The 13,039-nt window shown below is 33.3% G+C and overlaps 1 protein-coding gene across 3 annotated transcripts in view; it reads left to right on the forward strand.

The window, feature by feature from the left end:
• Positions 1-12,197, forward strand: part of LOC107699022 (protein phosphatase 1 regulatory subunit 1C-like) — an 18,560-nt gene extending 6,363 nt beyond the window's left edge. For all 3 annotated transcript variants that reach the window (XM_016500180.1, XM_016500177.1, XM_016500178.1), the window contains 4 exons: positions 4,580-4,614; positions 4,958-5,024; positions 10,214-10,417; positions 11,575-12,197. In XM_016500180.1, coding sequence (XP_016355666.1) covers positions 4,580-4,614; positions 4,958-5,024; positions 10,214-10,417; positions 11,575-11,642 — 374 coding nt within the window. In that variant the 3' untranslated portion in view covers positions 11,643-12,197. The remainder of the gene's footprint in view (positions 1-4,579; positions 4,615-4,957; positions 5,025-10,213; positions 10,418-11,574) is intronic.
• Positions 12,198-13,039: the final 842 nt, after the last annotated feature.

Consider the following 13,039-nt stretch of genomic DNA (forward strand, 5'->3'; position numbering starts at 1 on the left):
CAGGTATATTTTTTACATTAAACTTTTTAACATATTACTGTTTTAAATATTATATTATATTATATTTTATATTATTTTAATATGTACAAATAATTGGTTTGAGGTGATGTTAGGGGTTGTGAGTGATATATTTAATGTCATAATTTTGCTAAAATAAACTGTAAATATAATAAAATGAAGTGTTTTATATGTATTACGAACATTCCAGTGATAATATGTATTTTCAAAACTAATGACAGGTAAAGATGTCTTATGTTTTTGTCCTGAGTCTCAAGAATCAGTGATATATTTTCTTAAACATCCAGTGTCAGAGTGTCTTCATAAATGGTTCAATACCAGTGAATAAATATAGCAATGATCCACCTCATCCGAGTGTTCAGGACTAGTCTTGGCTGGAAGCTCACAGATATCATATGTGCCCATACTCTTGTGTTTGACTTGGCAGAGATGGCTGGTTTTCTTGATAAAGCTTAACCAAACCTCCTCGCTGGAGCCAGCATTGCCATCTGCCAGTTCTGCTTGAGAAGAGGGCCTTGTTATGAGCTCACAAGCTTCCCTTGACTAAGAGCGTTTATTGTCTCCCGTCGGTTGCCAGGTCTTACTCAACAGAGATGACATGCTCTCCAGCAAAGCCATTCAAACCTGACAAATGACTGGGAAGTGCTGTTAATTTCAGAGCTGTTTGTTTTTCCCGATTGATGCAGACGATCACTGGGTGGTTGTTGTGGCGTTGCGGTTGTGCGCGGAGAACGGCTGCCTATTTTCCCCTGCTGATTTTGTATGTAGATCGCAGGAGCGTGTTGAGGAGGTGGGAAGCACAGAGCTGCATTCACAAAACAAGCACCTCTTTGTTTGGCTGGCATTTCTTCCTCTGATCCAAAACACTTGGAATCGGTCCCTTATAAAGAAAGTTTTTGAAGCTTTATGAACTTGCGTCACATGATTGCTGCTTGTCATAAACTGGGCACCACATAACCGCGAGCAGAAGATGAAGTTGAAGAGCGGCTTGGCTTGTTATTGTGGTTAGAGTGGTCATTTAGTGCAGCATTCATGGAGCAGAACCTGTGGCTTTGGCAGGGACGTTTTGTGCGATACATCTTTGTAACGAGGTCCTCGTGTGTGGAGCCAGTGGGCCCATAAAAGCAGAAAGCTCTTCTGGCTACTGTGGTTCACTGTGTGCCTCTGGTTCTACTTAACGTCAGGTCTGGAGTCATAATCCAGCATTTGCTCGGACTCCATTTAAAGTCTTAAGTGGCTATTAGGTGAAGGAATAAAGATGCTCAGTGGCTTTAAGAGAGATCAGGGGCTTTTAAATTCTTCTTTCCACTTTAAACAAGTGTAACGTCAGTCCAGTAGTGGTGCATAAAGTCCTCTGACTACATAGTTTTCATTGTATGAAAGTACAATACAAAACATAGACTACATTCAAAACGATTCAGTATATGTGACTCTGGACCACAAAGTCACGCGGGTATATTTGTAGCCATAGCCAACAATACAGTGTATGGGTCAAAGTTATCGATTTTTCTTTTATGCCAAAAATCATTAGGATATGAATTAAAGATTATGTTCCATGAATATATTTTGTAAATTTCCTACCGTAAATATATAAAAACTTAATTTTTGATTAGTAATATGCATTGCTAAGAACTTAATATGGACATCTTTAAAGGTGATTTTCTCAATATTTAGATTTTTTTGCATCCTCAGATTCCAGATTTTCAAATAGTTGTATCTTGACCAAATATTGTCCTATATCCTAACAAACCATACATCAATGAAAGCTTATTTAGTTAGATAAATTTAAAAAAATTTACCCTTATGACTGGTTTTGTGGTCCAGGATCACATATGTTAAATATATACAGTGGCCCTCCAAAATATATGAATTTCATTTTCAAACTAAATAGCATTTACAAGCAAATTATTTTGTCATGACTATAACTTCACTTTTTTTTTTTTTAAACCATTTTTGCAATGAATTAAGTTGATTTTAGTGGATGTATCAAGTTAATTCACACAGGACACATGTGCATTTTTCTTCTAAATAAATACAACTAACTAATAATTTTGAATGCAGTAACATCTGAAGATATTTTGGTGGCAAATATTTACTACTGTTCAAAAGTTTTAGGTCAGTATGTTTTTTTCATGAAATTAATACTTTCATTCAACAAGTATGCATTAAATTGATCAAAAGTGACAGTAAAGACATTTATACTGTTACAAAATATTTTAATTTCAAATTAATGCTGTTGTTTTCAACTTTCTATTAAACAAATAATCATGTAAAAAAGGAAAATGGTTTCCACAAAAATACTGTTTTCAATATTGATAATAATAAAAAATGTTTTTTTAGTGCCAAATCAACACATTAGAAGGAATTAGAAGGAAGGAGTAATGACACTGAATAAATTACAGGAATAAATTACATTTTAAAATATATTCAAATAATAAAAATAAAAAAATCACAAAATTGCTGTTTTACTGTATTTTTGATCAAATAAATGTAGCCTTAGTGAGCATTAGAGACTTCTTTCAAAAACATGAAATAAAATGTATTAAATAAAACATATTTTTATCTTAAAAAAGAATTCTGTGGAATAAAATCTGTGACAAAATGATAAAGAATAATTTGATGATTCTGTTTTATTGAAGCTACAGCAATAACAACCTTCCAATTATACCAGATTGCAAATGTTCCAGATCTTCACTGCAAAATCCACCAATTAAAAAAGGTTGAGCATTCCAGAATTTTATGAAATCATTTGGAGTCCATGGGCTCCAAACACTTCATGCAGGGATGACAGAGTCAAACTCAAGGCGCATAAGCTTTGAGAGCATGCATGAACTTGTAAGATGCTCTGAAAGAAACATGATGATCTAGAAGATAAATTGGTCTTTCAAGTCTCGAAATGAACAAATAGCCCTACATTTCATAACATCTGAAATAATGTATAAGCCTCTCTTAGTGCAATCGCGGAAAGAAATGGGTCGGCCCCCTAAAAGCAGTTTTGCATTATGAAAAAGAAACTTGGGAGTGGAATGTAAAATCTAATTTTGTTAGTCGCCTAACGCATGCCATTCTTGGTCAAGATATAATTGGTCTAAATTTGGCTTTGCTCTTAGTGTCCTTTAACAGAATTTGTGGAGATAGAAATTCAGGAGAAATGAAGCACGCAGACGTTTCTGTGACCCAATCTTACAGATTAGATGTGACTTGAATGTCAAAAAACTTGTTGTGGTCCCTGAACTAAAATGAAAACATATAGTCTGAACATTAAAATGTCCATTAAAAAAGAAAAAAAGTAAAAAAAATGTTTTTTCTTGGCTATGTGAACATTAAGGGAACAGTCTATTTAATCATTTTGCAAACATTATGTGAATTTTACTATTAAATGTTCTTTAAACATTCTGAAACAAGTATTAACACTTAAAAATGTTAGAAAAATAAGTGTTTTGTCTGAAACACTTAAAAATGTTTCAGACAAAACGTTGGAAGAATGTTTGTACATTAGATTTGGATGAATCTGGATGTCATTCTAGTATGCTGATTTGGTGCACAAGAAAAAATAATTATCAATGCTGAAAACTATTTTTTTGTGGCTTAGCATTTTTTTCCATGATTATTTATTGAATAGAAAGTTGAAAACAACATTTATTTGAAATAGAAAGCTTTTGTAACAGTATAAATGTCTTTACTCTCACTTTTAATCAATTGAATGCATCCTTGCTAAATAAAAGTATTAAATTTCATGCAAATTTTTGAACAGTAGTATATATATTCCACCTACAAGTCACATTAATATATATCTACATCTATATTCAGTGGTGGCCAAAATTATTAGAACACTAGTATTTTGACCAGCTAAAAAATGGTTTTAAGTCAGTTATTTCTATATTTTGCTGTAGTGTGTCAGTAGGAAATATCAGTTTACATTTCCAAAAATTCATTTTGCTTCAAGAAAGCTACCTGAAAAACTATGCGCAAGTGCACCTAGAGCAAAAGCTGCTTTAAGGATGGTCACACCAAATGTTGATTTAATTTAGTTAATAGAAGTTAATTGATAAAGAAAATCTATTTATGACATTATTTTGACAGCATCCTTGTTTTACAGCATTTTTACACAAGTGCCTAAAACTTTTAACAGTAGTGTAGCTTTGCAGGTAGGTTTCTTGAAGCATCTTGAAGACGCTGCCATAGTTCTTCTGGATTGAGTCTGTCTCAGTTTGTTCTGTTTCTTCATGTCATTCCAGACAGACTGGATGATGAGAAACAGATCAGATCAGATCTCTGTGTGCAGCACTGGCTGCTGTCAGACTCCTTGTGCAAACAAAAATCTTTATTCATTATTATAATTAATGGCAAAATGATAGATAGATAGATAGATAGATAGATAGATATTTTTGAGTTCAAATGGCATTTATTTGAAATAGAAATTAGAAATGTAAATATATTTATTTTCAATTTTAAAACTTTTTAAGTACAATTTTAAGAATAAAGTTTTTCTTTGTAGCTACATTTCTAAAGCATTAAAATGGTATTAGAAGTAAGTCCCCCTGTTCTTTTTCACCTTCAGGAGATGACAAGCAGACTACAAGCAATCAAACAGAGGTGAGTACTGTATCTAAAGCAATAACAGAGATGAGAGATTAACCCTAGCACTTAAAATGAGCATTAGATTTGATCTCCCTCACTCCTGTCTCCACCATCACTGTATCAGACATCACACGGTGTTCTTTTCAGACGTCTTAGTGGACGTGGCGGTATGTAAGCAAAGCCTCCGGCTGCTTCTCTGCAGAGCTCTCTATGATGCTCAGTGGAGGGTTTGCTATGAGATGGATGGAGCTCTGATGCAGTTGCCATTGATTACCTGCTGGAGCAAAGCTCCTGAAATAGAGTCTGTGTGAAATCAGATCCTCTCTCTCACGCTGTGCTTTTCCACTGTCCATGCCAGGCCCAGAGTGCCCAGCTGTCTCCAGCCCAGAGGAAACAGAGCGTCTACACGCCACCGACCATGAGAGGTATGAGACCCGCATCCAACCATATACACCATCTGCATATTATGTGACGTTTCAGGCTCTTACCTAACCATACCATCTGAATCATTCCTGTTATGCAGTACCATTTGAGTTCAGTAACATTTGAAAACACAAATATACTTTTGTCATAATTTAGTATTTCTATAAAAGGACCAGATTTTCAGAATAAAGGCCAAACTCAGAAAGTTTAATTTAATTATTTATATAATGACAAGAAATTAACTGGATGATGGAAATTAAGAGCTAAAGATACAGCTTACATTTGAAATTTTTCTATACCTTTGTATATTGATTTTATCATACTGTTTTTATACTGTAACTGTACAGTATCAGTCAAAATGGATTGTTTTAGAGTCAAACAACCCAATTAATATTTAGATTTATACAGTTAATATAAGTAAATATATTTATAATATATTATTGCCATATAATTTATTTATAATGTGCACATCTGTACATAAGTCTTCTGCTTACTCCATCTATATGTATATTATTTTTCATTTTTATACTGCTTTTAATTATTAATCTCAGTTATTTGCACACTTGGCAAATAAAGCTTGTCGGATTCTGATTATAGTGATGCACGGAACAAAACAGATTTCATCAAATCCATTGATAATTTATATACTGTACTATTATACTTTATTTTTTGTTAATATTCATAATTATTTTTTTTTTATTTTAGTTAAAGTTTTAGTAGTTTTGTTTCGTTGGCATCTTTATTAGCTTTTGCTTTTTAAAAGTATATCGTTTTTATTAGGTTTTAGAGTATTTCATTTTTGTTATTTTAGCGTAAACTAAACAAAAATGAGAAATGTTTTTACTAGCTGAAAAAAAAGTTTTATATATATATATATATATATAATATATATATAATGGTTTTAGTTTTTGGTTTATTTAATGATAATAATCCTGGTACTTATTTATTGATGGTATATGTACTTATTGATGTTTGTGTTGCTGTTTTCCCTCAAAAATGATGTCACTTTCTGGAGTATTATGTAATTAAGGAGCTGATTTTTGTTACTTAAAAGGATTTCACAAAGGACTAACAGGATGCAAAGTGATACTGGACAGGACACAGAAAATAAATCTATAAATTGATTTTCAGTTAAAAATGTTAAAAACGATCAGAAAACATGTATTTTTTTAAATGAAACATTTGAAATAGTTCTAAATAATACTCCAGCTTTTTCATGTTATAAGTTATTTATTATCGGGGCATAAATTATTAAATTAATTTGTATTGAAATTATGTAAAATTCCCTCCTATTTGTGATTACTAATATGATTTCACTCTTTAAAAAACAATATATTAATGCAATGACAAGTTACTGCATAGTAGGAATGATATGTCTATGCCATCTGTGTGTACAGTATGATCCACAGTACACTTACTTACTCAGCCATGCCATCTTCTCCATTAATATTCACACTACATATTTCACTGGAGGCGGCGTTTTGCATCCAATGACCCACACATGCAGCCCACTCAACAGACTACTCACACTGCACGTGCTTATGGATCAGTCGCTGATATTAATACAGTTCCTCCGCTCTTAACCATGTACAGTGAGGTCCAAAGTCTGAGTACACTAGTGAAGATTCATCAGTTTTTCCCAGCATGATTTGAGAATCATCCAAAAAGAGCATCTTGAGCTCCAACAAAAGAAAGAACATCTAAGAATCACATGATCATTGTCACAGATTTGATTAATAGCCTAGAAATAACTGCAAAGTTTAAAACATGTCTTATTTAGAATGTTTCAAAATGCAAGAATCCCAAACATTTGTATATCCATGGGTTAAAATTCAATTCTGAATGCCTGATTTTCAATGTGGTCTCAGACTTTAAACCCACTGTACAATATGCAATACACTGCCTGTGTTCATTCATAGTTCTTCATTTAAAAAAAACATTTTTATTTTAATCTGAAAGATTTGACCATTATAAGCAGTGACTTAATTCAAAGTAAAGTCTTTTGCACAGATCAAGGCAATACATCTAGTGAACAACTTTTCAGATTTTATTTACATTTTTGATTCTTTAGTTTTCCTGTCAAATAGCACTTCATTTAATGTTCACTCCTTCCTGATTTTCAGCTGCAGTTATTTTATTTACGTTTATTTGTGTTTATGCAGTTTATACAGTGTTGAATCTTGTAATGATTCTGTCACTCCTAAAATTGTTCAGTGTGTATGTGGCCACTGTTTCTCTTTTCTTGTGGGGTTTCCACTCAGGGTTTCTCGAAATGTCTCAAAAAGTCTTAATTCACCCTTCCGCAAATTAAGGCCTTAGAAAGGATTTAAATCAGAGCAGAAAGTCTAAAATTCATAAAGTCATGGCATTAAATGTCGCAAACATTGCTAAAAATTTATATCTTCCAAAATCTAAAATCCTTGAATTAAGATACTTTTATTTGAAATGAAAAATGAAGATATGATCCTGTTTCCTGAAAAATTTCCCAAAATTAAGTGAGTTCATGCTTAAAACAAGAACAAATATCTGTTAATGGGTTATGAAAACTTGTTTTCCATTTTAATTAAGTTGACTTTTCTGACCCCGTTGGCAGGTCTTTTTTCTTGTTCTAATCATAAACTCAATTAATTTTGATTAGTTTGATGATTAAATAAAAGCCAAGACTTCTTTTCTTGTCACTATGTTTCTCAAGTAAATTTATCTTGATTTTAGAATATTAGATTTGCACTGGAAACATCACTTTATTGCAGTGTGATCAGAAGTTACAGTAAAAGTATTTTAGTGGTTGGGAGCAGAGCTATTTAAGCCTTAAGAATTTTATTATTAATTAAATGTCAATAATCAAATCAAATTCAGGTTGAAAGTTGTATTTTCAAACTTTGAAGTGTTGCTAATGCAACTCATTGTGTGCACTCTAGACATTTACATTTAGAAAACGTATTGGCGTATCTTGTTCCCTTCAATTTATTCCTTAAATTTTCTTTACTTGGTCTTGAAAAGGTCTTTAAAAAGTCTTAAATTTACTTTCATAAAACCTGAAGAAACCCTGCCACCCCAGCGATGTCACATGGGACAAATGTGTGATCTTTCTTCAGACATCGCTTTTTATCAGTGCACATGCAATCTTGAGAGTAGAGTTTGTTTATTTTAATAATTGCTTATTTTTTTGCCAATTACAAGGGCAGTAGAGAGCAGGAAATGACCCAAACTGGATTCAAACTCAGGTCGTCTGCACTGAAGTGCCACCGTGCAACATGCCGAAACATGTGCACTGTCCGCCAGGCCACGTTTGCGACAAAGTCGAGGTTTTAAGACAATGAGATGGGGGAGGGAGAGCAGTGGAGTCCGACAAGGCCATTTCCTGGCATGGACGTGCTAAATTCACATTAGCTTGAGTTATTGATTGGAGTGGGGGGAGGAGAGAGAGATGCATCATTCTAGAGAGATGGCCTCAAATGGACAGCCTGGCAGAGCAGTTTTGAATGAACACTCAGCATCCTTTCGGTCAGTGCAGGGCAGAAACAGCTAAAGCAATCTGATTTGCAGTGATGCCAAGCTAGAGTGCTGTGCTGGTGTGGGCTAGTCATGATTCAATGGTGTCAGAACCTCATTTGTGTAAGTAGGGGTCTCTTGTCTGTGAAAAGATTGGTAAAAGTTTTGAGAAGATTGCTTTGGATAGCGACAAAGTGGTGAGCTAAACTCATTCCAGGGTAAAACTGCTGAGTGTATGTAGCGGTTTATTGAGCGCCCACTTTTTAGTGCTCTTGATTGCGGGAGTGTTTTCCCCATTCACTTTCTCTATTGGGATTTCAAAATACTCTTCAATTAAGAGTTCAAAGCCATGAATTAAACCAACTAGCTCTGAGATCAATCATAATATTATATACTTTGATTTGAAGCAAAAAAAAAAGAGGGGGAAAGTATTCATTTCCTTGTTTTAAGATTTGTGGCTTCTTGTGGAAACATATTTAAAGAAATAATTCACCCAAAAATGAAAAATTGCTGAAAATGTACCCTCAGGCCATCCAAGATGTAGATGAGTTTGTTTCAAGTTAAACCATCTTAATGATGGATTTGTTTCTTACAAACACACCTTTTCACTTCACAAGATGGACTGGAGTGCATGGATTTCTTGTGGATTATTGTGATGTTTTTATCAGCTGTTTGGACTCGCATTCTGACGGCACCCATTCACTGCAGAGGAACCATTAGTGAGCAAGTAATGCAATTCTAAATTTCTCCAAATCTGTTGTGATGAAGAAACAAACTCATCTATATCTGTTGCGCTCTATCGTCTCTGTGTAGATCACAGTTCTGTTTTGTTACCAGTAGTTTATTATTCAGGATTCCCTGATTTACTTTTTATTGTTTTGTATCTTGATTTGATTTTCTTCTTTTTTTTTGTTCCCCCAAGGTATTTCAGTAAGCTCTTAAGATGTTTTCAGACCTGCTTCATGAGAGAGCTATCAGCTTACAGTGCATTAGCTCTCTACTTTGATTCGTCACCAAGAAATATAGTGCTGTTGATCAAAACTGATGTCAGCCCAACTAGGGCTGGGTGATATATTGAGCATTCATGATTTTATTTTTCATATTTACAGTTATTTTTTTTCTGACGAAATAAACTGAAGCAACACTGAGAATATCATTATTATTTTAATGAGATTTTTTGGCCATTATGTTACCTAAAGAGCTTGTCATTAGAGTAATTTCACAATATTTACTGGTCTTGTGGCTCGCTGCTAATATGCACAAAACAGCATAGCATTGGCAAGTTTATTATTATATTATATTATAAAAATTACTAATATAATCTAATATCAAATATTATTAATATATAAAATATCATTAATTTTACTAAACTCTATTTTTATTTTTGCTATATTGCCCAGCCCTAAGCCCAACTTTTGAAACAAACCTGTATAGTATTTAAAAGCTGCAATAAATGCTTTTAATGACTAAATACTTGTCTTTTTTTAGAACAATTGTTTGGTTTGAGATACATAGCATGCATACATCTCGCAAGTCATTCATTTTCCATTTCATAGCCGCCCCGTTGAGTGCACTTTGATTGATGTCATACATTTGGATGGGGTTCAGAGGTCTCTCACTGTTCTGCACACTGCACGCCTGTGCTGATAGCCTGTGTCCACTGTGTGGCGCTGTGCTGTGTGTCCTGTGTTGAGTGCAGAGCTGCAGCTGGTGGTGGAGCAGCACTTTCAGAGGCAGGAGCAGCAGGAGGCGGGGCTCTCTGACAGCCCAGACACGCCCAGTCCAATCACAGCACAGCATTTTGCCAACGAAGCTCAGTGGGCCAATCACAACAGCTCAGAGCCCAATGGCAATGAGTCTTATGTCAGTACTGAGGGGCAGCCAGGCAGCAGTGGGGCCGGGGGTAAGTCCAGAACAAAAACTGGGAAGCAGTGATAATATCGTTGCTTTGAACAATATACAGGTAGCTAGGAAAGTACATGTAACAATCCCTCACTTGTAAGTATATTAAAATAAATCTGTGCAGAGAGTTATGGAGGACCAATGTACTCTAAATTAAAGAATGAAATAAATTAAATAAATCATTAATTTATTTCAATTTATTATCGAATTTATTCAATGAAAACTTTTACAAAACTACTGCATTTAAATAATACCTTTGAAAATAATTTAATTATGAAAAATCCCTCTGGGTCTGTAAATTCATGGTTCAACAATAAGAATTTGGAAATGAAGCCTGGTATTATTAACAATGATATCTTGAAACCAGTGTTACTCTAGTATCATTGAGACAATAGTACTATCATATTATTGTAAACTATTGTAAAAATGATTGTTTATTATAATATTTTGAATCAGTTTGTATTTTTTAGTTAAAGTTTTAGCATTTTGTATTTTATTTTAGTACATCAAGTTAAACTAAATTAAAATGGGAAATTGCCTTGGCAACAAGCTGAAATATATACAGTAAATATATTTTTTTCATGTAACAAATGTTTTTATGATTTACGATTTTTATGGTTTTAATGTTAGTTTCAGTTTTAGTTAACCATAATAACCCTGCTGGAAATACAAACTTTTAGTAGGCCTATTATCAAGAAAACTTAATTATTTAACGCATTGGTTTATTTTATGCAGTGGTTTTATGTAAGTGGATATCATAAAAATGTTTTTAACAATAATTTTTTTAATCAAATATTAAAAATTAAATTGGTACATTTATTGATTAATTTTATCATTGCAAAATCAATGTGCCCATATAACAGATTTAATTAATTGTTTATTTTTAAAATACAAAATAAATCAGTACATGTAATATCTGTTTAATTACTTATTGATTTAATTATTTAATTTTGAGTGCTTTTATCCTTCATAAACAATATATTTTTTGTACGATTATGTAAAGAAAAGCTGGTTGCTTGGTTGGAAGATCTGCTGCACTTGACTGACAAGACTTTTTTTTTGTCTCTGTCTCTCCTCCACTTTTTGTTAAATTCTTATTTTTGTTCTATTATTATTTTGAATATTATTACTACCATTGTTTTGTATATTCATATACAGGAGACACAGCAGACACCTCAGGAAGTGAGCAGAAAAACTTGAGCAGTCCTTCATCTGTCTCTCGATAGCCGTAATAACGTACCTGGCACACCGCAGACCCTTCCTAAACATGTACTGTCCCCTCCACTCTTTGGACTCTGAATAAGAAGACTTTCTGCTTTCTCTAAAAACACACATTGTACTTTCTCACCTCTTTCAAAGTTCCAGTGGTGACTTCCTTTAATCAGTTTTATTTGTGTGAAGTGAAATGCTTGTTCTTCACTTTGAACTCTGTACTAAAATGATCTGTCCTGTTTGTTTTTCTATTTGATAAAATGGCATTTGAAATATTTCCAATATGTATATCTGTGAAATGCGGGCAGCATATTTTTGGCACTTTCAGATCAGTTGTAATAATTTCTTTTAAAGTGGAGACAATGAAATAAACTTTTTTGGAGCTTGAAATAAAAAAAATAAGGAATGAAGTAAATAATTTTGAGTAAGTGCTGTTTATCTAATGTTACTGTGCTTTTGCTTTTTCATCTCCCACTTCCAAAATGTCCCAATCTTAGATAAATAAATGAAGACAGAATAGAGCGCTGCAGTGATGACGTATTTTGGTAGGCATTTTTGTAAGTTAGCATCACCCTGATTCCCTCAACAAAAACCCAATAGGATTTTTCCATTGGCTTTTAGATTATTGCAGATCTGTGACCGAAAAAAAGTTTATAATTCTTACATGATTTGTTCATCATGATAATCTTCACAAATGAACAATTTTTTTTAAGTAAAAAGCTAAACATAGACTATAAACTACACCAAGGCTGCTTGACTTCAACGTCACCACCATTAAGCTTCAACAATTATTTCAATCTTTATTTTAAAAAACAATCAATGAAAGTTTAAGTTAGAATAGTTTGCAAGAGCGTGAATATAAACAGCGTGATTGTAAAAGTGACTACTGAGCCAATGAGCTTACCTCTTTGTTGGGATGATGTTTAATGTCCTGGTCAACTTCAGAAGTCCCATTTAGCCACTTGTTTGCAACCAGCTTTTTCAAGACAAGTAAAACCTTTTAAAAAAAATCACAAGGAGGTATTACTGATGTATTTTATGTTGTAGAATAAAACTGATCTCGTGTTAACCACAAACCTTATCTTATCCAATTAACCAAAAACCCCTTCATAAAATGCATTGACTTCAGGACAATGGAAACATCTAAAAGTACTAAAATGCTAATTAATTTCTAGGTCTTGGCCTACAAAAATATGTCATCCTTGCAGCACGCTATGCGTTATTTTGCTATAAGACATGTCATGAGGCTTAAAGGTGAAGTATGTCATTTCTGTGCATACTAGCAGCAGCAAACCAGATACAAAAATAATTGGAAAAAAATCACCTCATTCAATATGGCGACTGTAAAAATTAAAGTCCTGCTTTTCAGTTCAGCTTTTCAATAAAGGCATGCTTTTTTGTAACTTTAAAA

This window comes from Sinocyclocheilus anshuiensis, unplaced genomic scaffold (genome assembly GCF_001515605.1).
Source record: "Sinocyclocheilus anshuiensis isolate Anshui unplaced genomic scaffold, SAMN03320099.WGS_v1.1 scaffold18, whole genome shotgun sequence".
Classification (NCBI taxonomy): Eukaryota; Metazoa; Chordata; class Actinopteri; order Cypriniformes; family Cyprinidae; genus Sinocyclocheilus; species Sinocyclocheilus anshuiensis.